The sequence below is a fragment of the Giraffa tippelskirchi genome, chromosome 11, assembly GCF_054371585.1.
Source record: "Giraffa tippelskirchi isolate mGirTip1 chromosome 11, T2T-mGirTip1v1.2.pri, whole genome shotgun sequence".
Lineage (NCBI taxonomy): Eukaryota > Metazoa > Chordata > Mammalia > Artiodactyla > Giraffidae > Giraffa > Giraffa tippelskirchi.
The window spans coordinates 27419713-27446689 of NC_137285.1; the positions used below are offsets into that span (position 1 = coordinate 27419713).

A 26977-nucleotide genomic window follows, 5' to 3' on the forward strand; every position below is an offset into this window, starting at 1 on the left:
CAAAAGTATACCAAGACACAAAACATTCACCGCAGCATTGTTTGCAGTTTCAAAAAATTAGAAACCACCTAAAATGTCGATCACTTCGGGCTGGTTAATGCAATGCTGGTATGTACACATGGTTACAAAGGATGAGGAGGGTCTCTACTGTGCTGAGGCAGGACAGATACGTGAGAAAGGTCACGTGAAGAACAGCACAGAGAGTGTGCTCCCCCTGTATACAATCTTCGCCTCTATGTGAAGGACCCGTGTGGTGATTCTCTCAAAGTATTTACCAGACTACAAAATGGCAGGACTTTCACTCATCTTCTCTACCCTTTAAACATGAAGTATGAACTACACTCCTAAAGAAGTATCTTTCTAATCTTAGTTTGGGCTTCCTTGGTGGCTCAGATGGTAAAGAATCCTCCTGCAATGCGGGAGACCTGGGTTTGATCCCTGGGTTGGGAAGACCCCTCGGAGGAGGACATGGAAACCACACCAGTATTCTTGCCTGGGGAATCCCCATGAACAGAGGAGCTTGGTGGGCTACAGTCCATGGGGTCGCAAAGAGTCAGACACAACTGACTGACTAAGCACATTTTTAGTTTAACTGTTTTTGCTTGCTTGTTTTGTTTTTTAATTTGCTGCAATGGGTCTTAGTGGCACATGAGATCTTTGGTCGCATCCTGCGGGACTTTTGTTGCAGACTCTCTAGCTGTGGTACGTGGGCTCCAGAGCATGTGGGCTCTGTGGTTGCAGCTCGCGGGCTTAGTTGCCTAAAAGCACGTGGATCTTAGTTGCCTGAACAGGGATCAAACCTACGTCCTCTGCGTTACAAGGTGGATTCTTAACCACCGGACCACCAGGGAAGTCCCACGTACATATAATTTTTAAAGATGGGAATGATGTTACATTTCACCCTAAACTCCTGACACATTAATTGCCTAATGTGGGATGACCCAGGCAGAGCCTGGACTTGCGGTGCAAACCTGAGAGGCAGGTTATGGACAGGACGGGGCGTATGTACACTGGCTGGTCTGTATCCTGGTTCTGCTACTTTAATGCTAAGTGACCTCTGGCAAGTTCCTTACCCGCCCGAGTCTCACTATAAAATCTGTGGGGAAATTGACATTGCCTGGTGCACATAACTCCTGACTACTGACTGTCACTGTAAGGTTTTCTGACAGGCCATCTGGACAGATGTCTGAATGCCCCTGACTACATGGGAGCCTCAGTCAGTTCAGAGCCGGGTGCTGGCTCTTCCAATTTGTTTACATTGGCTTCGGAGCAGTGACACTAGAAAAGCCAAGGTCTTCTCTTGGGAAAACAAACGGCCAACCCTGATGAGGACTTGTCACAACTAAATCATTCACTGAAAGTGTTTTATTTTTTTAAAGTGTGTTTTTTTTTAGCTTAGTTTCAAATTTCTTTAATTTGAAATTTCTCAAGTTCACGATAAACTTGGATTAAGACTGAAGTGAACCTTCACACATGCCTTCCCTAGATTCACTTGACTGATTAAAAATACCGTTTTCATTAGTATCCTAATGAGGCTTTCATACCTGAATAAAACTGATTTTAGCAAAGCTTATCCACATACTTTGGAGAAGGAAATGGCAATCCACTCCAGTATTTTTGCCTTGAGAAACCTATGCACAGAGGAGTCCATGTGGTCACAAAGAGTTGGACATGACTGAGTGACTAACACACATGCACATACTTATCATATGTGTGACACGCCACAGTCTAATGCTGTACAGCAAAGTTCAGTAGAAACTCTATCACTTACACAATAAACAATTCAAACCCAGGACTGGCTGCTCAAGTACAGAGAGCGGTTACACCCTCATGTTCGCTGCCTCTGCTTTTCTAACGGCAGATTTAGACAAAACATGCCTGTCTGGAGGGAAGAAGGACCTGAGGGGTGGGAACCAGAGCCCGTGGAATCTCCTCAAAGGGTGGGAACTAAATGAGAAAGATGATCTTTGTAGAGACACACACAAGCCCATCCCATCAAAGAGAAATAAACAGCAGATCCTAGAATTATAACTGAGTGACTGCTTTTCCATTAGCTGGTTCGAGAGAGGGAGACTCACTCTTTCCTGCTGGCGTTTCACCCTGTACTGTTTGAGCTGTTCTTCCAGCCGCTTCCGAGCCTGCAGTCGGACCTGCTCCTCCTTCTCCAGGGGCAGCAAAGCCTCTGTTGAGCCTGAGGTGGGGAAACAGCCATTTAGAAACTCACAACACAACAGGGCGCAGAAGATAAATCAGAACAGCAGCTTGGCTGTCTTGCATTTTATTACCGATATGATTTAGCTTTAAATAGCACATGGCTGTCTAGTTTGAAAGAACTGTTTGCAGAGAGAGAGAGAACTGTAAGCCTTGGACAGTGACCACAGACAGGACCCACCTGGTGGCAGACACAATGGCCCAGCACAGGGGTGGTGCCCTCACCAGCAGGGCACTGCCCCCTGTGGGCATCCTGCCAATAAAACAGGACACGAGCAACTTGCACCTTTTAGTAATTAAAGAACTGAACTTGAAGTTGGTGCCAGTGTGAGTGTTCTGAGGCTCCCACCAAGCTCTAACTCTGCTTCCTTACATTACAGAGGACCATGAAAAGCAATCCTGATGGAATGGCAGGCAGCAGCAGTGAACAGGAACATGCTACCAAACTCGCCTTCTTTACCCAGTAACATCCCAGCAGATTACCTCAGTTTCCTAACCCGAGGCAACTCCAGTCCAGAGGCCATGCTCAAAGACAAGAGGGGAACCACTCTGACAACTTTCGGGCAACCAACAAAACTTAGAATATCTAAAACCCAAACTTTCATTTTGGGTAAAAAAAAGAGCTGAACAGTGAGTGAAAGGTAGGCAAAACCCAGGTCTTCCAGGTCAGGGTCAAGGGGCTGGTGAGAGCAGAGAAATGCCGTAACTGAGCCCCTTTCTGGGCAGCACCATCCTCAAATATGGATTCTGGGAGGGAAGCTGCTGTTGTTTTAAATAATCCCTAAAACCTGAGCAGTCGCCAAGAATTTCACTAGGAATTCACCAGTGTTGTTACTGATTGTGCACTCATACTCTTCATAAAAGTTTCATATGAAAGAGCTTACATATTTTTCACATCACTAAGTGGTCCAGATGGCAGAGACCACCAGAGGCATGGCCTCAGGGCTGGGCACATTCCTGGGAGGGGTGGGCAGGGGAAAACCAGGAGAACCTGGGGCCAGAGCTCACAAACCCCTCAGGATTTCACACAGCATCCTGGCTGCCAACAGTTTGTTTACAGAAATGTTGTGACCCTACCAGCATAATGAAATGATGCCTGTGAACACCCTCTAGTAAGCATGGGAGTGCAAGCTGCAAATGAAAGCATCACGGTGGCATTGCTGCACACCCAGCAGACTGGTGAAGACCGAAAGGAAACAGCATCTTTGTCCTCTCACAGGCATCAGTGCCTTTGCAATGTGACCACCCAAGATGGAGATAAACACACCCACTGCTTCTGACCAAGAGTTCTGCTCCTGGGATGGAGTACATAGAAATGAAAGCACCAGTGCTGCAACATACACGGGGAGATGCTCACTGCAGCACTGGTCCCCTGGCCCTGACCCAGCCACACTTGGGGCTCCTCCAGCCTTAAAGGAATCGATGTGGAGCTGCATCAAATGACATGGGGCAATCTCCAGGTGACAGTGCTAGGTGAGAAGAGCATGCAATGATGTGAAGGACATAGGCCCATTTTAAGAACAATGATCCTCCAAACCTGCTGTTTTCAGAGGCCTATAAGGGACTATGTGAGAAGGTGGCTGACCTGGAGGGAAGGGGAGGAAGTACTGAAGCGGGGACGAGGTATAACAACAGAAGCTGTGAAATGACCCCATTAGGTTAGATTACACAACTCTGTGTGTGAAAACTTGCATGTTAGAAAAGCCTGGAGGCTTCAGGGCTCTCAGGCTGAGAGTTTGCAACTTGCTCGCCCCTGAATCCCCAGGGATTAGCACAAGCTAAAGGCTGATTAAAGTAACTCATAAAAGAAAGCCTTCAAGTCTTCTGTAACTGTCAAGATCAAATCCCCACTGCTGCTTGCTCACCACCCCGGGTGACAGAAGACACGTACGCACAGGCCCTTCAAACTTGGGCCTCGAATGCCGTTGTCACCATCAAGCTGTGACAAAGCGTATCTTCCCTCTGAAATGGAGCTATCTGTTAAACGCACAACCCACCACGGTGATAAAACAGCAACGGCGGTGGGGTGAGCCCTTCAGGGCCTGTGCCTCTCCAGGACGGTGAGTGACAGGGGCCCGGTGGGGTGGGATGGGGGGTGAGGGGGTGGGGGAGAGCCCGGCAGGAAGATGCTTACACAGTTGCGTTTCTTGCATAGGAAGACTGAGTCTGAGGGACTGCAAAGCTTCTTTTCTAACAATGCCCTCAGCACTAGTCCCCTGAGACTTCCTTAGGTTGTCATGGAAACCAGCCACACCTGGAGACGCATCAGGACCCGCTGGTGAGGGAGGCTCTGGGAACTGTGGTGTCGGCCCGTTCAGACAGGTGTCCCCCTGGCGTCCTTCATCTGAAGTTCTGTTTACCTTGGCACTGGCACCTGGAAAAGAGGGTGTGCTGGGCCATCACGTTTTAACAACTAAAAACAGGACAAGAGGGAATCTAGACATGGGAGCACTCTCCACATCCCGGGAACCTGTTCATTCTATGAGGACAGCAAGCCTGTCCTTCCGAAGGGCAGGTGATGTGGGACAAGTGACTCAACCTCGCACAGTAATACCCTCACCTGCAGGACGCCCTCTTCACCTTCCACACTACAGCTGTAGAATTTCAGTAGGAATGTTTCCTTTTCATTTAAACAAGACCAGTGAGAAATCTTATGAAAGTCTGTTTTTTGAAAAATAGCAAAAAAAACCCCTCCACAAATCCTTAAAACCTGGCCAACAGTGTTTCTAATGAGCACTGTTAACAGCAGTACTAACCAGTGTCACAGCCTCACATTTACAAAGGGCTGATTCCAAAGTTGTGAAAGTGCTGCACTCGATATGCCAGCAAATTTGGAAAACTCAGCAGTGGCCACAGGACTAGAAAAGGTCAGTTTTCGTTCCAATCCCAAAGAAAGGCAATGCCAAAGAATGCTCAAACTACCGCACAATTGCACTCATCTCACATGCTAGTAAAGTAATGCTCAAAATTCTCCAAGCCAGGCTTCAGCAATACGTGAACCGTGAACTTCCAGATGTTCAAGGTGGTTTTAGAAAAGGCAGAGGAACCAGAGATCAAATTGCCAATATCCGCTGGATCATCGAAAAAGCAAGAGAGTTCCAGAAAAACATCTATTTCTGCTTTATTGACTATGCCAAAGCCTTTGACTGTGTGCATCACAATAAACTGTGGAAAATTCTGAAAGAGATGGGAATACCAGACCACCTGACCTGCCTCTTGAGAAACCTGTATGCAGGTCAGGAAGCAACAGTTAGAGAACAACAGACTGGTTCCAAATAGGAAAAGGAGTACGTCAAGGCTGTATATTGTCACCCTGCTTATTTAACTTATATGCAGAGTACATCATGAGAAACGCTGGGCTAGAAGAAACACAAGCTGGAATCAAGATTGCCGGGAGAAATATCAATAACCTCAGATATGTGGATGACACCACCCTTATGGCAGAAAGTGAAGAACTAAAGAGCCTCTTGATGAAGGTGAAAGAAGAGAGTGAAAAAGTTGGCTTAAAGCTCAACGTTCAGAAAACTAAGATCGTGGCATCTGGTCCCATCACTTCATGGGAAATAGATGGGGAAACAGTGGAAACAGTGTCAGACTTTATTTTTTTGGGCTCCAGAATCACTGCTGATGGTGACTGCAGCCATGAAATTAAAAGACGCTTACTCCTTGGAAGGAAGGTTATGACTAACCTAGATAGCATATTTAAAAGCAGAGACATTACTTTGCCAACAAAAGTCCGTCTAGTCAAGGCTATGGTTTTTCCAGTGGTCATATATGGTTGTGAGAGTTGGACGGTGAAGAAAGCTGAGCGCCACAGAATTGATGCTTTTGAACTGTGGTGTTGGAGAAGACTCTTGAGAGTCCCTTGGACTGCAAGGAGATCCAATCAATCCATCCTAAAGGAGATCAGTCCTGGGTGTTCATTGGAAGGTCTGATGTTGAAGCTGAAGCTCCAATACTTTGGCCACCTCATGCGAAGAGTTGACTCATTGGAAAAGACCCTAATGCTGGGTAGGATTGGGGGCGGGAGGAGAAGGGGACGACAGAGGATGAGATGGTTGGATGGCATCACCGATTCGATGGACATGGGTTTGGGTAGACTCCGGGAGTTGGTGATGGACAGAGAGGCCTGGCATGCTGCAATTCATGGGGTCACAAAGAGTCGGACACGACTGAGTGACTGAACTGAACTGAACTGAACTGATTCCAAAGTTATTTCAAGGCATACGTTTATCATCCAAAATGAGACATCAAAGGTGAAGAGTTAGAACAGCTGATGAGAACGATTACCCCAAAGCTAAGGACAGAACCCAGAGTCTATGCTTCTGACTGACAAACACCTAACGGGTAAAAACCCAAGTTAACCAGTGATGACTATTCACCTGCGTATCAAGCTCGGTCTCCTCTACTAACATTACTGTAAGTTACTTACACACTAACTGAAACCTACTTTTCTATCAAAAGGAAAGTGCTCTCCCCCTGATGGGCAGCCAGTTGGCAGCCAAAGAGGAGATACATGGAGAGGCTTCCAGGCACTGCAATGCCCCAGGACCCCATAGGGTTAGCACCACTTGGATCCCATGATGTACCCAGTATGCAACTAGGAAATTCCCTCTGTACCAAAGCAAATTGAAAATGGGTTTCTGTCACTTGAAATGTGAGTCCAAACTAACATAGCCACTTACTGTCACGCCTCCCTGAAAGGAAAACTAGAATATAAAGTGGGGGGTGAGGGGGCAGACACAAAACAGAGTGGGAGGACCCCACCACAGCCCTGACACAACAGTCTGTTCTTTTACACAAACAGCTGAGGTCAGGGGTGGGGTGGGAGTAGGGAGGAATCGTGCATTTCAGATGCAAGTTAATCAGGTCAATACCACTTCCTGATGGGCTTATCAAATCTGGGAGAGTCTCTAAAATGTCCTGCTTACATACGAAAGTAATTATTTGAGGGTCACACTGCACTTTAATAGACTTCCCTGGTGGCTCAGATGGTAAAGCGTCTGCCTACAATTCGGGAGACCTGGGTTCACTCCCTGGGTCGGGAAGATCTCCTGGAGAAGGAAATGGCACCCCACTCCAGTATTCTTGCCTGGAAAATCCCACGGATGGAGGAGCCTGGTAAGCTACAGTCCACGGGGTCACAAAGAGTTGGACACGACTGAGCCACTTCACTTTCTTTTCTTTCACTTTCTTTCTGCACTTTAAAAAAAATCTAAAAGAAGGCCTAATAAATACTTAGACTTGACTGTTTCCAAATACAAGTCTAATTACGGATAAACAAATAATGATGATGACACAAAAACTAGCCAGCCCCACCTCCTGGGTGCTTCCCAAGTGCTCACATTTCACATGGGCCTTCACCACCACCCTAAGATGCAGGGCAGAGAAGGAAATGGCAACCTACGCCAATACTCTTGCCTGGAGAATCCCTTGGACAGAGGAGCCTGGAGGGCTACCGTCCATGGGGTCGCAGAGTCGGGCATGACTGAGCGACTGACACACACACACAAGATGCAGGGACCATTCATCTTTCCATTTTCTCAGTAAGAGAGTGAGGGTGAAATAAATTAAGGATCTCAGTTGAGGGCTCATTCCTGTTAGCGGCAGACCTAGGAGTTGTTCCAACTGCAGAACCCTTGATCCTGGGCCAAGCCGCATCGGCCTCACCTGGCACTTAAGGAGCAGGAAGCAGCAAAGCCATTTCAGGTGCCTGAGCACTGTTTTACCAGAAGGGAAAGGCAGTTTCTGCTAGTAAATCAGTGCATACACGTTACAATGTTCAAGCACACACTGCCCAGGAAGGGGCATGAGGAAGTAGTCATTTATTCTGTGCTTCCAACACATGAATAACCTACTAGCTAACATGGAAATGTGATCCAGTAATCCTCAGATCACTAGTGGCACACTTTCCAGTTAGTAAAAATTTGACAACCAACCAACCAAAAAGGTAGAATGTTAGGCAGGGGACAGTGATGTGTCAGTGAAGATCTGCACAAGCCTTATAGGTAAACCATGCTGCTCCGTCCCTCTGGAGCAGAAAGCTCCAGAAAGTTCCCATTTCATTTAACATGCATGCTGTTTGATTCAAAGTTTGCCTCAACTAAAAAAATACATAAAAACACCCTCTGAATGAATTATAAAGTTCATTAAGCTCTTAGACACCACTGTCTTCTTCCAAAAGACAAGATGACCTCTGTTCTCCTGTTTAAAGGTAAGATGTGAGCAGAACACAGAGTAACCGGCAACTTACACTGGGCTTCATCCCACTGATCCAGCGGCGCTAGTGATCCAGGGGGCTTTGGGGAGCCCTCGGGTTGAGCTGACGTGCCACTGCAGGGTCTGTCCTCCACCAGGCCCTCCTGCACAGCTGCCGCACCGTCCATGGTCAGGGTGACACGGGCTGGGCTGACACTCAGAGGCTACAAGTGAACTGGGAGCGAGTTTGGTTTCTGCCATTAGCAATAGCCAAAAGCTCCTGGGACAGACCACACTAGGTTTGCCATTTTGGGGAAGAGATTTAAAGTCCCACAGATGGCCTGAAATCAAACCAGGTAATATCATGCATGATACCTGACAGGAATAAAAAGAGAAAGAAGGTATTATGAAACTTCATTTGTCAGATTTGAAGTAACAAGTCCAAGACTAACATTTAGTTCCCAACATGACCTGTATAATAAATAAATTCATACAACAAATAATCCTTGAGCACCCACAGCGTCCTATTTTTTGAGGATAAAAAACTGACCCAAACCCATCTGGCCCATCCCTGAAGGCCGTCTGCACTGATGACTGCTGAACACCATCCCCCACCAGGATGAGAAGCTCCTCCATTGACACTGTAATCCGCAGGGCTGGGGGTGGGGCTTGGATGATTGAGGAGCTGAGTCTTTATTTATTTAAACTTAACTGACTTGTATGTAAGCAGCGCATGTGGCCAGTGGCTTTAGTATTGGACACAGAGGCCCAAGTGCTCACAGGGGTCAAAGGGTGAGCTCCTCTCCCAGGAGACCTGGCTTGTCAGTGCCCAGGCCATGCCTCAGAACCAGAAGTCAACACGGAAGAGGTAACAGCATGCAGCATGGTAAACCGGACACTAACGGAGGAAGCATGGGGGGACGAGGACACAGGGAAAATAGCCACTGGGGTATGGGGGGCAGAGAAAGGACCTCACAGCAGGTGACCTGATGCACTCTTCATTTCTCACAAGATCTGCTATCTTTCAGCTTGTTCTGCCAAGCTGAATTTAAGGGAGCAAAACTGCCCAAAGCCTGGCAACTGGTTATTGCTTTTGAAGTGTAATGAGGATATTATCACCTCGTTTCTTCCTCAACAGATAAGGTACTGCTATTATCCTGCAGAAATGGTGGCATTTACTTCCTTGAAGATAAGATTTCATATTATCCTGTGTACTGTTTGGTGTTTCACAGGTTCCAGGACAAAAATTCACGGGACTTTCCTCCCTGGTTTCCAAATGCCACACAGATGTTTTTGAAAAGAACCTAAGCAAGAGCTGACTCTCACTGGACGATCCTGTTTCTCCACAGTTCTCTGTCACCCTGTCACCCATGAACAGGCAGCCCTTAGTGGCTGGCACAACCTGTGAACACCTAATGATGGGAACCCAGCAGTGTTTGGCCTGCAGCTTCAATCATCCACAAATGTCCCTCTGCTATCTGGCACCTGACAGGCCAGCGACATCATGGATTAATAAGTGTTGTTATGAATACAAAAAGGCTATGCCGACTTTTTTTTTTGGTGGCCTCATGGCTTGCAGGATCTTAGTTCCCCAACCAGAGATTGAACCCAGGCCCTCAGCATTGAAACTATGCAGTCCTAACCAGTAGACTGTGGGGAGGATATCCTATGTCCACTATTAAGTGCAGAGCTAGTACTAAGACTCTGTACTTGAAAGGACCATAGATAGAATTGCGTGAAAACATGAGTAGTTACAATCCAATGTAGTTAATCAATAAGCACCGGGTGCTGCTGGCTCATGGTGCCTGGCGCGAGGAAATATTTGAGGACTGAAACCATGTCTGAAGGGAGGTACCAAGGTCACCCAAACATGATCCTATGTGCAATGAGGTCTCAATTTAGTTTCTGTCTCTACAATATTCGGTAACCTCTTTCATCCATGGAGACATTTTTCCAGGTTGGAGGGTGGGTACACAAACAGGCCAGTCCACAGGTCCCTCTGAAAATCACCATCTCACAGGGACCTGGCTGCATAGGACACCATTGTGACACCTGCTGAGCCTGCCCTCACTCCATGGGCACAGCTGGTGGTTAAGCTGGCCAGAGTGATACCATAGAGGTGGTGATGCCCACAAGGCCAGGCAAGGGCACACCCAGGCTGTCCCTTCAACACAGGCTTCACTTCACAGACAAGTGACTACAGATGGTTGGGCTGGGACACACACAGTGGGCTGTGAAATCAACTATCCCTGCCTATGGTGTACGGTATGTGCTGGCCATCCTGAGATGCTCCTTAACAAAGGAAGACATTTGCATTTTGCTTTGAAATGTCTTTGTTTCTGTCTTGTGGGGGTGGGGTGAAGCTGCCTACATCCTAGACACAGAAATCACCACTCCAGGTCTGCCCCTACCCCCTCGAACATCCCCTACACAGAGTGGTGCTCAATGCAGGCTACTGACAAATAAATCTCTGCCTCCAAGTCCTACCCCTTAGCAACCAAGCTAGTGGTTCAAAAACAAAACGATACAGTTATTTGCATCCTTGAATATCCACAATGCTTTGTCAAATACTGAATAACTCTACTACTCAACGCAGTTGGGAATCACAGTTCTGGGAGGGCAAAGAACACCTGGGAGGTACAAACTGGGAGAGCAGCATGTAAATGGCCACAGGTCAGAGAAGCATCTAAGGAGCCATGGGGAATGTGTTACTAAGGCAAGCAGTGACAACACCTGACCCTGACACTATGCAGGAAAGAGAGCATTGGCCGAGATGTTTGTGTCCACTGAGGAAGGCACACCAAAGACAGAGAGAAATGTGTCAGGCTGTTTGAGCCTAATACCAATGTACAGTCCATGCATTTGCTTGCCTTTATTTGGATTTCTTGCTAAACAAGAAGTCTTCTGATCCCCAAGGAGCCCTAACTGCCTCCCCACCCCCACCCCTTGAGATGAATGGTGCAGCCCTGGAGACCCTGTGACTGTGACTTATTCTGGTAACTTATGAAGGTGGCTCCTGTTCACACACAGCTCTGCCTGAAGCCAGACAAGAGATAGGATTCACAGAACACCAGAAGCAGCCTCTGGGGAAGGGACATGTCTTCCTATCCATAATACACTGGCATTCTCCATGTATCCTCAGCCTCATGTGAATTTCACTTAGCATGACTCAGTCACCCAGACCTCATTATTTCAGACTGCTGACAAAAACAGGACAAGGAGGGTTAGACAGCTGGGAGTACATCACAAGGAAGCTGTTATTAGTAACATGCACTCCATTTTGTGATTTAAAAAAAAACAGAGATCAGTCTAATCCCAGTACCATTTCTGACCACCTGCATTCTGTGTTTCCCGGAGGGAAGAGATGAAGCAAAGGTATCACTTCGAACTTCAAAAAGTATGTAACTCTAGGTTCACCGCCGTCTGACATTAAGAGACTTCAGATCGGGAGGTGGGAGGGGGGTTCAGGATGGGGAACACATGTAAACCCAGGGCTGATTCATGTCAATGTATGGCGAAAACTACTACAACACTGTAAAGTAGTTAGCCCCCAACTAAAATAAATATATTTATTTAAAAAAAGAGAGAGACTTCAGATCGAGAAACTACCATTTCAGGCAACTATGTGATCTCCAGCTTCCCCCAGACAGCAGATTACTTAGATCTGGTATATGCACATCAACAGCTCCATCTACTCCATCTTCTTTAAGATGTTCCTATTGGCGATTTAGAAACAACAGAGCATGGGAATTCCATGGTGGTCCAGTGGTTAGGACTTTGCTCTTTCATTGCCGAGGTCACAGGTTTGATCCCTGGCTGGGGAACTAAGATCCCGCAAGCCATGCAGCACGTCCCAAACAAAAAAACAAACCACAGAGCATGGCCAAAATGAAAACCCAGAAAGCCTCATGTCACCGCAGAGCAGTGTAATGTCAAGAACAGACTCAGGCATCAGACATCTTGGTTTCAGGTCCTGAGTCCTCCACACTCAGCTGTCAGATCTTGGGCAGATTTCTTAACCACTCTTAGATGGTGATCCTATCAGTAAGATGATAAGAAAAAGACCAAAAAACCTATGCCAGGATTAAGTGCAGCAAGGCACACGCCCCATGACTTCAACAAATGACAGCTGTTATTATTAGCGTTACTCTTTTCTTCAATTGTTGCTTGCCAAAATCAACAGGTAAAAGCCAACTGAAGATATTCTCATTCAAGAAAGTATACTGCTTGGATAAAGAAGATACGGTGTACACACATGTACACACACAGACACACTCTGTAATGTTACTCAGCCATAAAAAAGAACAAAATTTTGCCACTGTGACAACATGGATAGACCTGAAGAGCATTATGCTCAGTGAAAGAAGTCAGACAGAAAAAGTCAAATGCTGTATGTTATCACTTGAGGAATCTAAAAAACAGAATAAAACAAAAAAGAAACAGACTTGGAGATATAAACTACTGGTCACCAGAGAGGAGAAGGGAAGGGGGATGGGCAAAGTAGATAAACGGGATTAAGAGATACAAACTAATAGGTATAAATAAGTTACAAGGATGCAATGTACAGCACACAGAGTACAGCCAGAATTTTATAATAACCTTGTATGGAATGGAATGTACAGAGTGTAATCTACAAAAACATCAGGACCCTGGTCGTCCAGTGGTTATGACTCATGCTTCCACTGCAGGAGGCACAGATTCGATCCCTGGTTGGGCATCTCACACGCCTCAGGGTGCGATTCAAAAAACAAGAAAAAAAAAAACCCATCAAATTACTATGTTACACACCTGAAACTAACCTAAGATTGTAAGTTAACTATACTTAAAAGTTAAAAAATTATACTGCTGCTTAAGGCAACTGGCTAAAAAAAAAAAAGGCTACTTTAGAATCTGAGTAATGTCAGATGATTTTTATTTCCCTTTCTTGCCATTCAAGGTCCATTGCAACTGAAGGCCATCACTCCAATAAAAAGTTATGTTTGAAATATTTAAGGGACAATTTAAAAAGTAAAAAAACAAACCCATGAGTCACCTGTAAATGGCTTACAATGTCCCAGTGGTTTCCAATCACACTGACAATAAAATCTAAGCCTCTTACCCTGAACTAGGCAACTGCATACCATCTGGCCCCTCCCCACACTGCATCCTTGTCCCTTATCACTTTCTTCCTTTTTCATTATACACTTGCCATACTTCTCTAAGAACAGCAGACTTACTCCTCCCTCGGGGTCTTCACACTTGCTGTTCATTCTGCTTGAAACACTCATCCCACCGTTTTTCATGGATAATTTCTTGTCATAGAAGCCTTAGCTCAAAAGTCACCTTCGCGGACAGGCTTTCCTACAGACCCACCCCAAGCACCGCCTAATACTCTCTCAACAATGTCTCATTTATCCTCCACTACGACGTAAGCTCAGTGACAGCAGGGATCCTGACACGATTTCAGCTCTGGATTCCAGGACCTACAATAAATGTTGCCCATCACACTACCGACACTCAAACAGTTGTTGAATGAAGGCGGAGCTGTTCACGCAACACCTGCACACTAGTGACAACGCCTGGCCTCACTACCTCTGGCAAGTATTACTGCACCGGTGAAACACCTCTAAGCACCCAGGATCGAGAGGGAATCGAGGTGGACTGAGAGGCTGAGATAACACGCGTTCTTTAAACCAGGCTTCACACTAACCACCCAACAGGATATCACGCATGTCATCTTGACATAACTTCTGCAAAAGGATAAGAGCTGTTTCTCAGCAGCTCCAACAGCAGCTGCGGGTACCCCTGAACAAATCTCTCCCTGGCGAGGGTAGACAGAGCTCCGGAAGGGCTCGAATGTATGTTTATTAATGAACCCAGTTCCCTAACAGCTGCACAAGCCAGCTTCCAGGCCCGGAGGCTACCAACGGTGAGGAGCCAGACTAGCGCGGGGCGTTGCCGCTCAAGACCGAGTTGCGGTCGGCCCTCCGCGTCCGCTCAGGCCCCGCCGCCCTTCTCCCAGCCCATACCCTGACTGTGCTGCGGTTCCCTGGATTCTCGCGCCCTCCGCGACCAGCGCTCCTGCCCAGGCACCACCCCACGACCCTCACCCCAGCGGTGCGGAAGCCGCGGCGAACGCCCGGCCCGGCCGCTCCGGTGGAGACGTGGCCCCTCGAGGGGCGGAGCGCGGAGCAACGACGTAATCTGCCCCCCGGAACAGCCTGTATACAGTGCCTCCGTTCCGCAAGACAGACGGTCCCTTTCTGCTAGCCCGCAGCCGCCCTCGGGCGGGGACTGCTTCAACCTCAAGGTCTGGATAGAGCCCACTCACAACTGGTCCGAAGAGGATTTCAGAAAGTAAATCTGGGGCGCCTTTCCTTGTCAGAAACGCAGCTCCCAGACTTGCCGGACCAACTCCAACAGGAAGCCGGGCAGTTAAGCTTCCGGCGGAAGTGGCGTGGCCAAGCTCCTGTCCCGCCCCCTCCCCGCCCCGCCCCAGCTGTCAGTGTATGGGCGTGGTCGTTCTTGCCCCGCCTCTACCTTATTGGCGGCGTTGCGCGTAAGCACCCCGGTGGGCTTGGGTTCATGTGGGTGGAGGTGGTGGTGATGGCCGCTGTCCCTCTTCTAAACCCTCTACAACGCTAGTCCTTATCTTTCAGGTACAAATGCAAGAGGCTCGTGGACTTTCCCAGAGGTCCAGTGGTTAAGACTCTGCTCTTCCAATGTAGGGGGGCAGCAGTTCCCATCCCTGGTTGGGGGACTAAGACCCCATGTGTGCAGTGAAACAACTCCCTCCCCGCTCCCAACAACTACTGAGCCCTCCCTCAGCAACAAGAGAAGTCTGAAAGCCACAACTAGAGAGTGGCTCGGCTTGCCCAACGAGAGAAAGCCTGTGCACCGCGAAGAAGAGGCCACCTGCTTCAACAAAGACCCACTGACTGAAACATTGGCTCAGTTCTGTCCAACTCTTTGCTACCCTGTGGACTGTAGCCTGCCACGCTCCTCTGTCCATGGAATTCTCCAGGCAAGAATACTAGAGTAGGTAACCATTCTCTTCGCCAGGGCATCTTCCTGACCCAGGGATTGAACATGGGTCTCCTGCATGGCAGACAGGTTCTTAACTGACTGAGCCACCAGGGAAGCCTAACAAAGACCCAACGCAGTCAAAACAAAAAGGAAGAAAGAAAGAGAATTGTTGGCATAGGGCATGATGTGAAAGTTTTTTCCTTTCTTTTTTTGTCCATGTATATCAAATTGCTGCACTCAGTATGTCAGCAAATATGGAAAATTCAGCAGTGGGCACAGGACTGCAAAAGGTCAGTTTTCATTCCAATCCCAAAGAATGTTCAAGCTATTGTACAGTTACACTCATTTCTCATGCTGGTAAGGTTATGTGCTCAAAATCTTTCAAGTTAAAACAACAACAACAAAATCTTTCAAGTTAGGCTTCAGCAGTATGTGAACTGAGAGCTTCCAGATGTACAAGCTGGGTTAAAAAAGACAGAGGAACCAGAAATCAAATTGTCAATGTTTGTTGAATCATAGAGAAAACAAGGGAATTCCAGAAAAAAACATCTACTTCTGCTTTAATGACTATGTGAAAACCTTTGACTATGTGGATCATAGAAAATGTGAAAAATTTTTAAAGAGATGGGAATACCAGACAACTTTACCTGTTTCCTAGGAAGCCTGTATGCAGGTCAAGAAGCAACAGTTAGAACAGGACATAGAACAATGAACTGGTTCAAAATTGGGAAAGGACTACTACAAGACTGCATACTGCCACCTTTTTTATTTAACTTATATGCAGAGTACATCATGCAAAATGCCAGGCTGGATGAATCACAAGCTGAAATCGAGATTCCAGACAACAACCTCAGATATGTAGATGATACAACTCTAATGGCAGAAAGGGAAGAGGAAATAAAGAGCCTCTTGATGAGAGTGAAAGAGGAGAGTAAAAAAGTTAGTTTAAAACTCAACATTCAAAAAACAAGGATCATAGCATCTACCCCCATCACTTCATGGCAAAAAGAAGGGGAAAAAGTGGAAACAGTGGCAGATTTTATTTTGGGGGGCTCCAAAATCATTGGGGACGGTGACTATAATCATGAAATTAAGACTCCTGTTCCTTGGAAGAAGTGAAGTGAAGTCGCTCAGTCATGTCCAACTCTTTGGGATCCCATGGACTGTAGCCCACCAGGCTCCTAGATCCATGGGATTTTCCAGGCATGAATACTGGAGTGGGTTTCCATTTCCTTCTCCAGGGGATCTTCCTGACCCAGGGATCGAACCCAGGTCTCCTGCATTGTAGGCAGACGCTTTACCGTCTGAGCTACCAGGGAAAAAAAAGCTATGACAAATCTAGACAGTGTATTAAAAAGCAGAGCCATCAGTTTTCTGACAAAGGTCCACATAGTCAAAGCTATGGCTTTTCTAGTAGTCATGTATGGATGTGAGAGTTGGACCATAAAGAAGGCTCGGCACCAAAGAATTGATGCTTTCAAATTGTATTGCTAAAGAACATTCGTGAGAGTCCCTTAGACTGCAAGGAGAGCAAATCAGTAAATCCTAAAGGAAATCAACCCTGAATATTCATTAGAAGGACTGATGCTGCTGCTAAAGCTCCAATGCTTTGGCCACCTGCTATGAAGAGCAAACTTATTGGAAAAGACCCTAATTCTGGGAAAGATTGAAGACAAAAGGAGAAGAAGGCAACAGAGGATGAGACAGTTAGATAGTATCACTGACTCAGGGGACATGAATTTGAGCAAACTCCAGGAGATAGTGAAGAACAAGGAAGCCTGAAGTGCTGCAGTCCATGGTGTTGCAAAGAGTCAGACATGACTTAGTGATTGAATAACAAACAACAAAAACAATCAAATTGTTTCAGACTGTTTATTGAAAAGTCTATCCTTCCTGCATTAACTTGCTTTTGCACATTGTCAAAAGTAATTTGAATGCTTGTTGGCTCTATCTTGGTTCTCTGCCCTGTTCCATTGGTTGACATGCCTCTCTCTCCCCAACACTACAGTCTCCACCGTGGTAGCTTTACATCAGGCCATAATATGGGGGAGATGATTCCTCCCACTTTACTTTTTTGTGACTGTTCTAGCTATTCTGGGGCCTGTGTCCTTTCATATAAATTTTAGAAGAAACTCTATCTCTACAGAAATTGTCTATCTCTACAAAAATCCTTCCTGGGATTTTGATAGGAATTGCACTTAAACTATAATAAATCAATTTGGGGAGAATTGGCATCTTCACTATGTTGAGTCTTTCAACTCATGGATATGGTATGTCTCTCCTTTTATTTAGATCTTTGATTTCTTTCATCAGTATTTTATAAATTTCAACATACAGATCCTAAACATGTTAAAGTTTATACTTTGTTGTGCTTAGTCGCTCAGTCTTGTCCGACTCTTTGTAACCCCGTGGACTGTAGCCCAACAGGCTCCTCTGTCCACGGGGATTCTCCAGGCAAGAATACTGGAGTGGGTAGCCATGCCCTCCTCTAGGGGATCTTCCCAACCCAGGAATTGAACCCAGGTCTCCCAAATTAGAGGCAGATTCTTTACTATCTGAGCCACCAGGGAAGCCCAAAGTTTGTACTTAAGTATGTCATTTTCTTTGGAGTGGTTATAAATGATATTTTGTTTTAAATTTTGCTTTTCACACATTCATTGTCAGTATAGTGTAAGTCCCCTACATAAAACAAGTTTTGTTTGTAAGTTTAATTTATTCGTGAGTTCAACAAAGTTAGGCTAGGTACCTAATTAACACGATCAGCCATATAGTACTGTCCTGTATTTGGTTTATAATACTGATTACACAAATAATAATCTTTCCCTTGTGGCTCAGACGGTAAAGAGTCTGCCTGCAATTCAGGAGACCCAGGTTCGATCCCTGGGTCAGGAAGATCCCCTGGAGAAGGAAATGGTAATCTGCTCCAGTACTCTTGCCTGGAAAACCCAATGGATGGAGGAGCCTGGCAGGCTACAGTCCATGGGGTTGCAAAGAGTCGGACACGACTGAGCAACTTCACTTTCTTTCACTTTCACTTCTTTACACAAATAATGTATAAAAAAGCAAACACACACAAAAAAGAAAATATTTAAAATTCTACAATAAAGTACCTTTAAAAGTACAGTAGTACAGTACAACGGCTGACACATGGGCTGGCATCAAGTAAACAGACAAGAAGAGACACTGACTGGAGGAAGGAGAAGAGGTGGAGTTGAAGGGCAAGCTGCCATTTCAATGACACCTGATGCTGAAGCACAGGTTCTGGTTCTTTGCAGGATTCATTCAATTCTATCTACCCTCCTAAAAAAAATGATGCAGCGATGTCTGGGTAGTAGTTCTTTCTTTCTTGTCATAGACGGCACAGTAGCACTAGATTGCATTCTGAACGGTGGCTGCGACCTTCATGCACTGTTCTACGTTTGAGTCCGGTGCTTCAACAACTAACGGTGCCTTCTCAATGAAAGAAAACTCTCTTGCCATTTCCTGCACACCGAGAAGTTTCTCCATCTCCTCCATTATTTTTCCACGCTTCTTTGATATTATTGTCAATGTCGTTGACCCAGCAGACTTCACCTGTTCTGTGATCTTGTCCTTGTTCTTTAGAATCGTACCAATGGTTGAATGATTAATGTTATAAGAATGAGCGAAGTTTACCATCATTTTGCTAGCTCCACTCTCCCAATTGTTTTCACCTCTTGTTTCCATTGTTGTTGCTTGGTGCTTCTTAGCAGTACCAACTACATTACTACACCTTTTATGCTTGCTTCTGGACATCCTGGGCTTGAAATAAAGATAATGCACTACTGTACTCTATATAGTACTGTACAGTAAAGTACACAAAAGCACAACCACTTGTAGAGGATGCACACACATGACAATATATGCCAGACATGGGACTAACTTCTGTGGTTGGATATGTGAATACACATTTGCATATTTGGAAGTTTGCAACTTGAAGATTCATATGTAAGAGACTTACTTTTTTGATACACACAGCAACTTGGATGAATCTCATAGGCATCTCATCAGCATTAAGCTGAGGAAGGAAACAAATATCCAGAGGACTATACTGTATGATAGGATCTCACACATAAAACATTCTTGAAGTGACAAAAGTACAGAGATGGAAAAGAGATTAGTGGTTGCCAAGGAATAGTGGGGGTGAGTGTGACTAGACAGGTAGGATGAAGGAGGTCCTTATGATGATGAAGTGGTTCAGCACCTTAACTGCAGCAGTGGGTTCATGAAAGTGCACATGGGATAAAATGACAGAGGGCTGTGCCTGCACTCTGGACCAATGTCAGCTTCCTATTTTTAAAAAGGTTTTATTTTGTATTTTTGGCTGTGCTGGGTCTTCATAGCTGTAAGGACATCTCTCTGGTTGTGGCGAGTGGAGGCCACTCTCTAGTTGTGGTGCTTGGGCTTCTCATTGTGGTGACTTTTCCTGTTGCAGAGCATGGACTCTAGGGCACACAGGCTTCAGTAGTTGTAGCACACGGTCTTAGCTGCTCTGTGGCACATGGGATGGATCGAACCCATTGGCAGACAGATTGTTTACCACTGAGGCACCAGGAAAGTCCCAGTTTCCTGGTTTTGATGTTGTACCACAGCCACATATGACACAACCAGTGGTGGAAACTGAGGAAATAATTAAATTAGCAATTAGAGTGTGACAAACACTAAATTAAAAAAAAAAACAGAAACAAATGATCCTAATTATATATTAAATTGATGGCATCTCCACACACAAGGAAAAAAACCTAATCTCATACATTTTAAAAGTTTTATTAAAGTATTATTTACAAACCATATACATTGTTCATTTTATGTGTGCACTTCAGTGATTTTTAAGTGTTGATAAATTCAGTTATACTCACTAAATTTTAGTAAATAAAACTGAGTGCATTACATTTAGTAAGTACACTGAATTTACTATAAATTGTTTCAGGACATTCTGATAAACCCCAAAGGATCCCTCTAGTCCATATACATGCAGTCACTGCGCATTCCTCCTTCTCCCAGCCCCTGACAACCACTAATCTACTTTCTGTCTCTATGGGTTGGTCTATTCTGGACATTTCATATAAAAAGGTTCACACAATATACAGTCTTTTGTGACTGCCTTCTCTTTTAATTAGCATAATGTTTTTAGATTCATCCATGCTTGATTGTGTATCAGAACTTTGTTCCTTTTATGACTGTGTAATTCCACTGTCTGGATATACATCATTTTATGATGCATTAATCCATGGATGGGCGCATTCAAGTGCCTCAAATGTGCTGGTCAGTGTTCTCAGGTTGGGGTTTACATGAGGGGTACAGGAGACACAAGATCCCTGCTCTGATCCAGCTTCCTTTGTGTGAAGAAGAGCAGACCTTTTAGGGTGATAACTCACAAAACTGGCAGTGTGTTAGGGTGGGACAGACCACCCCTTGCACTGCATCATGCTTCCTTCCTTCCTTCCTTCATTGTGGTCTACTATATGCCAAGTATCATGCTAGATGCCATACACAATCCTTGCTGTCATGGGGCTTACATCCTATCGCAGTATGGTACTGTATGCAAGTATCATTCTAGATGCCATACACAATCTTGCTGTCGATGGGGCTTATATCCTATTGCAGAGCCAGACAATGAGCACAGAAATATAGGACAGAAAGAACTGAGATGAGAAGAGAAAAGGGCAGGGTGAAGAGAAGGGTGGAGCTGTATGCTGCTATTTTAGATAGCAGTTTAGGGAGGCCCCCTAAGCTGAGTTGCTTCAAAAACATGAAGAAAGTAAGAAAAAAGGTCATGAGGGTAATTGTGGGACAGCAAAGAGAACCATGTGCTTGGGATTTCTGTCTTTTAATTTTATTTTTAATTTTTAAAAATTGAAGTGTAGCCAATTTACAGTGTGTTAGTTTTAGGTATACACCAAAGTGATTCAGTTATACATATACATATATTAATATATTCTTTTCAGATTCTTTTCCATTATAGCTTATTACAAGATATTCAATATAGTTCCCTTTGCTATACATAGGTCCTTGTTGTTTATCTATTTTATATATATTCACTGGTGTGTATATGTTTATTTTTCCTTTGGTGCTCAGTCGTGTCTGACTCTTTGCAACTCCATGGACTGTAGCCCCCCAGGCTCCTCTCTCCAGCAAATTTTCCAGGTAAGAATTCTGGAGTGGGTTGCCATTTCCTTCTCTAGCATAGATGGGTTTTTGCGTTATGTATTTACTTGGTTGTGCCAGGTCTTAGTTATGACATGCAGAATCTTTGCTCTTTCATGCAGCTTGCGGAATGTAGTTTCTTGACCAGGGATCAAACCCAGCTCCCTGCATTGGGAGCATGGAGTCTTAGCCACTGGGCCATCAGGGAAGTCCCTGCTGTGTATATGTTGATCCCAAACTTCAAAAATTTCTTTCAGGAAGTCACACTTGTGCTGACCTTGCCTGATAAGGAGGCAGGAGTGTGCAGGTCTACGAAGGAGTTTTACAAGGAAAGGAGTGGAAGGGGTCTGAGATGACACAGAAAGGGCACGCCATACAGGGTCCATTGGTGTGTTGGGGCCACTGGCAGATTTCAAGCAAGGGGTGACATCATCTGCCTGGCATTGGAAGAGATGGCTCAGGTGCCATGTGGACTTGGGTTGTGGGCAGCTTGAGACTGGCAGCCCTGATGGCCAGGGCAGAGGCTCAGCCACGCCCTGCCAATGGATCAACTAGCTAAGGCGTCCATGGGGGTTCAGGGGAGAGAGAATTCTCCATCTCTTCCTGCATGCTTCAGAAAACATTGGCCCCTTCCTAAAGACTGAAAACCAAACGAGAAGAGGGTTGGGGGTGTGTTTTAGCTTCCTGTGGCCACTGTAACAAGCCACACAAATTTAATGGCTTAAAACAACACAGATTTGTTCTCTCATGCTTCTGGAGGTCAGATGTCCCAAATCCAGGTGTCGCAGGGCCATGTTTCTTCTCCAGGCTCTGGGAGGAGCCGTTTCCTTTGCCTTTTCCAGTTTCTAGTGCATCTCTTGGCTCGTGGCTCCTTCCACCAACTTCCAAGGCATCACTCCAGCCTCTGGTACTCTCACATCTTTTTCTGCCTGACCTTTTTGCCCCCCATTTATTAGGACCCTTGCAATTTCACTGAGGACCCACTGAACAGTCCAGGATGGTTTTACCTCCAGGTCCTTAACCTGCAAATCCCTTTTGCTAGATAAGGTGACATTCACAGGTTCCAGGGGTCAGGACATGGACTTCTTTGGGAACAAGGGCAGAGAGCACAAGGGCACCCCTACCACAGGCTGTTAATAGTATATAAAATGTTGTTGTTTAGTTGCTAAGTTATGTCTGACTCTTTTGCAACCTCATGGATTATAGCCTGCCAGGCTTCTCTGTCCATGGGCTTTCCTAGGCAAGAATACTGGAGTGGGTTGCCATTTCCTTCTCCAGGGGATCTTCCACACCCAAGGATAGAACCCAGGTCTCCTGCACTGGCAGGTGGATTTTTTTTTTTTACCACTGGAGTCACTAGGGAAGCCCTGTAGAAGTGTTAGTCACTCAGTTGTGTCTGACTCTTTGCCACCCCATGGAGAGTAGCCTGCCAGTCTTCTCTGTCTATGGAATTCTCCAGGCAAGAATACTGGAGTGGGTTGCCATTTCCTTCTCCAGGTTGTCTTTCCGACCCAAGGATCGAACCCAGGTCTCCCACATTGCATGCAGATTCTTTATAGGATGTGGGGTTTGCCTAAAAAAAAAACAAAACACCACCTGATTTTATAAAACCCTGTGGTGTTTGATGTCTGAGGACAAAGTGTTGTGACCTGAACTGTGTCCCTTCCCAAATTCACACGTTGAAGCCTTGACCCAGAGGACCTCAGAATGTGACTGTGTGTGGAACTAGGGCCTTTAAGCGGTGACTGAGGTAAAATGAGGCCATATGCATGGGCCCCAACCCAGGGGATTGGTGTCCTTATAAGAGGAGGAGATGAAGACGCAGGCATACAGGGACGACCATGTGAGGGCATGGGGAGGAGACAGCCGTCTGCATGCCAAGGAGAGAGGCCTCAGCGGGAACCAGCCCTGTGATACCTTATCTCCAGAACTGCGGGACTGTAAATGTCTGTTGCTTCAGCCTCCTCGCCTGCGTTGAGTGTTACATGGGCCCCAGGACCAGCACAGAGAACCGCTACTGAGAGCAACCCCCCTCACAGCACAGCATATGGCCATGTAACCCCTGGTCCCATCAGCACAAAACCGGCTTCCCACACCCGTCATGCCAGGCTGCTCCATGTGGGCACGGGAGCACCAACGATAAAGGTGTGTTCCAGGCTCACCGTCTTCAGAAGGAAACACACAGAAAACAAAACAAGAGGATGCACTAGACTTGACAGAGACGAGGGGAAAGAGCCATCACCCGTGCCTCAGGGAAGAGCCCCAGCAGAGGGATGTCTCAGCAGGGTCTTTGCGAGGACCAGTCAGCCGGTGATTATCAGACATTTCTGCCAGTGAGCAAGCCGGGAGGGGCCCTGTTCTGGAATTCTGAAGGGGAGATAAACAGTAAGGCAATGCTTCCTTTCAAACGATTGGTCAGCACCAGGAAGAAAGACAAACAGGCTGATGCTAGAACGCCGGTTGGGAGGCTCCCTCCAGGAGTGGGTCTGAGGTGAGCCCAGAGTGGGGCAGAGGCCTGGCCACCACTGCAGAAGCGGGAGAGGGCCCAGCTTTGAGTGGGGCTTCGGAAGGCCCTGGGGTGGGGTGGGTGGAAAGGGAGGGTTGCTCAGGGAGGGGCGGGGGCCACCCAGTGCTGGGCCTTCATGGGCCATGGCAGTGCCATTTATTCCTATGTAACAAGCTGACCCAAAATGCAGTGGCTTCAAACAGCTGTCTATTCATGATTATACTGGTTGGGGGCAACGGTATGCTGGTAAGTGTTTAACAACCTCCTCTCCAGAAAAAGAAAAAAAAAAGACCCTATTTGCAGCATTTACCAGTTTCCATGTTGTGAGTACTCATAATGCGTCAGGTGTCAAGCTGCCAAAGGTGAGGTCCACAGACCAAACCAAAGGAGCACTGCAGAGAACCTATAGGTCCAGACAGGTAGACGCCCGTGGGAGCAGAGGAGCGGTCAGATGCAAGCTTCATCAAGAAGGGCCGAGTCCTGAGTGCTCATTACCTTTGTTTAATTATAATTTGGGAGTTCCAAGTTTATACGATTTTTGCAACAGTTGTAGTTAAGTTACTGGTTGGAGTCATTCCTGAGATGGTGACATTTGTTCCCTGGTTGCTGGCTGGGTGGCTCATCTGCAGGTCAGGACTTTCAGCCAGTGGATCCGTGGGGCTGGGCCTCCTTCCAGGTTCTCCAGGGCCTGGGGTGGCAGCTGAGTGTGGGAGGGAACGCGCACAGCTCATTTCTGTTGCATTCGCTTTGCTCACGTCCCGAGGGACAGGATGGAAAGGATGTCCACTTGAGACAGAGGAATAAACCAGCAGGTGGCACAGCCGAGCGAGTGCTGGGCAGCTTGGCTGGGAGGCTGGACAATCGCCAGCACGGCCTTGGCCTCGCTCCTCAATACCCCTCACAGTGAGTTCTGCATGGCTTCATCTCACAGAGGGGCCAGGAAGGGGTGGGAATGAGGAGACAGAGCCATGGAGGCCAGACTGGTTGGCACCCCAGTGACCCAAGGACCTTCGACTTACTTCTGCTGGAACTACAAACGCCACCCCAGGCTGGCACTTTCAGGGAGAGTAGCTGAGACCCAGTGGCACATTCCCATTAGGGTCAGGCCTGGGAGAGCAGGCCTGAAATGAGGATGGGCTGAGCTCTGGTGGGCTGTCTGGCCCACAGCAGCCAGTCCACTTTCTTGATGGTGACACTGGAGCCTGCCTTTGCCAGCCCCACCTGCTTACTGGGTGCTAGTAGCTGGAAGGTGGTGGAAGCTCAGGTCTGCCAGGTCATCAGCTTTGGGGTCAAGGAAGCCTTCTAATTGAATGAGTGGAGAAACCACCAGTTCACCTGTATCTACTAGGAGGGAACCTGAGTTCTGGGAAGCTGCCACCATACGCAGGAAGAGAAGGATCCCGCATCCAGCCACCCTGGGCTTTCTAATCCCAATCCATCCCCCCCTTTCTCTTCCTTCCTCCAGAGCACAGGTCAGTTGTCTGGTGCCCTCTGCAGCAGCAATCCTGATTCAGAACCTGAGCTTCGTTGGGTCTCTTCTCTGCCTGCTGTTGTGAGAGCTGGTCTGGCTGCAGGGCCTCTACTGGTAGAGGCCTGGCTACTCCACTCTCTCCGTGGGGTACTTCCCCTGGGGCAAGATCCACCAGTATCACGCTGGGACTCTCAGACGTGGGCTCGTGATCCCAATCTTGTTGTTGTTTAGCTGAAAAGTCATGTCCAGCTCTTTGTGACCCCATGGACTGTAGCCCATCAGGCTCCTCTGTACGTAGAATTCTCCAGGCAAGAATACTGGAGTCAGTTGCTAGTTCCCTCTCCAGGGGATCTTCCTAAGCCAGACATCGAACCCATGTCACATGCACCAATGAGCCACCAGGGAAGCCCCCAATCCTGTTAGCTATGCGGTATTAAGATGACCTACTGGGTTCCTGGTTAGTGGCCCAAAGAGGAATCCATTTGGTCATCTGGGAGCCAGGACCCAGGCCAGAAAGGGCTGGTGTGCAGCTCTAGGAGGCCCAGCAGATAGGCGGTGTGGGCAGAGCCAGCCTCTCTGACATCGGCACCAGGAGCCCAAGAGGGACTTGGGTCTTGGGTAGCGAGGCTGTGAGAGAAGACGAGCTGGGCCCAAGGACACAGGAGTCGCCCAGTGCCAGTCAAACCAGCAGGATAGGAGCACACAGCAGGCTCCAACCCTCTGTGGGCTGGATGCTGAGGGGTTGGTGGTGGTGGTTGGGGAGGGTGTCAAGGAACAGGAAGTACAGAAAGTCATAAAAAATACCGCATGGTGCCCACTCTATAAAAGAGCTGGTCAGCAAGCCTGGGTCCTGTGGCTCCTCTTCAGGTTAGGGCTGATAAGCTCTGTTCTGACCCCGTGTGCTCATCAGAAACAGGGAATCCGAGTTCCACTGGAGTTGGCCCGCACCATGGACCAGCTGTCTGAGGTGGTGTGGGCCCTTCCCTTCACCTATGGATCCAGTGTAGTCCAGGGAAGGCTGCATGTTTAGGCCTCAGCCAATAAAGCTGCTACATCTGCTAAGGGTCCTGCATCTCTGTTCTTACTTTGGGAGAAGAGGTTGGGGTCCAAAGTGAAAGAGGTGATGTGCCAAGGTCCTAAGCTTTGAGGGCAGCCTCGTGCCTGCACGAGCTGAGCCACAGCTTAGACACAAAGCTGTGGCTTTAACTAGGGACCAATAGGCTAAGGCTTGGGCTGGTGGATCCCAGGGAAGCCATGCCTTTTCCCAATTGTTCAGACCCGGCCCCGCCCCCAGGTCACCCACACCTACAGGGCTGGCGAGGCTAGTAAGTACAGCGGCCCCCTGCCCCGTGCCGGGGGCACACTCTGTTAGTAAGCAGGTAACCAGTGACCTCCGCAGGCGGTCCTACCAAACGAACGTA

At 47.1% G+C, this 26977-nt stretch overlaps 1 protein-coding gene and 2 long non-coding RNA genes across 11 annotated transcripts in view; 2 read left to right on the forward strand and 1 right to left on the reverse strand.

The window, feature by feature from the left end:
• The window catches only part of GOLGA3 (golgin A3), a 44267-nt gene extending 29362 nt beyond the window's left edge, over positions 1 to 14905 (reverse strand). The window contains exons 1-4 of one of the 9 annotated variants that reach the window (XM_081544429.1): positions 14720 to 14905; positions 8465 to 8784; positions 4346 to 4585; positions 2079 to 2191 (exon numbers count right to left, since the gene is read on the reverse strand). In XM_081544429.1, coding sequence (XP_081400555.1) covers positions 2079 to 2191; positions 4346 to 4585; positions 8465 to 8597 — 486 coding nt within the window. In that variant the 5' untranslated portion in view covers positions 8598 to 8784; positions 14720 to 14905. Of the gene's footprint in view, positions 1 to 2078; positions 2192 to 4345; positions 4586 to 8464; positions 8785 to 14417; positions 14563 to 14719 lie in introns of those variants that run through there. The other 8 variants (XM_081544434.1, XM_081544432.1, XM_081544428.1 and 5 more) reach the window with 8 other exon arrangements.
• On the forward strand, positions 10590 to 26618 carry LOC145527079 (uncharacterized). Its single transcript, XR_014069454.1, has 4 exons — positions 10590 to 10674; positions 21511 to 21579; positions 23736 to 23889; positions 25551 to 26618. It is a non-coding gene; the product is annotated as an uncharacterized LOC145527079 (long non-coding RNA).
• LOC145527078 (uncharacterized) lies at positions 14878 to 17272 on the forward strand. The gene is made up of 2 exons (XR_014069453.1): positions 14878 to 14947; positions 15048 to 17272. It is a non-coding gene; the product is annotated as an uncharacterized LOC145527078 (long non-coding RNA).
• Positions 26619 to 26977: the final 359 nt, after the last annotated feature.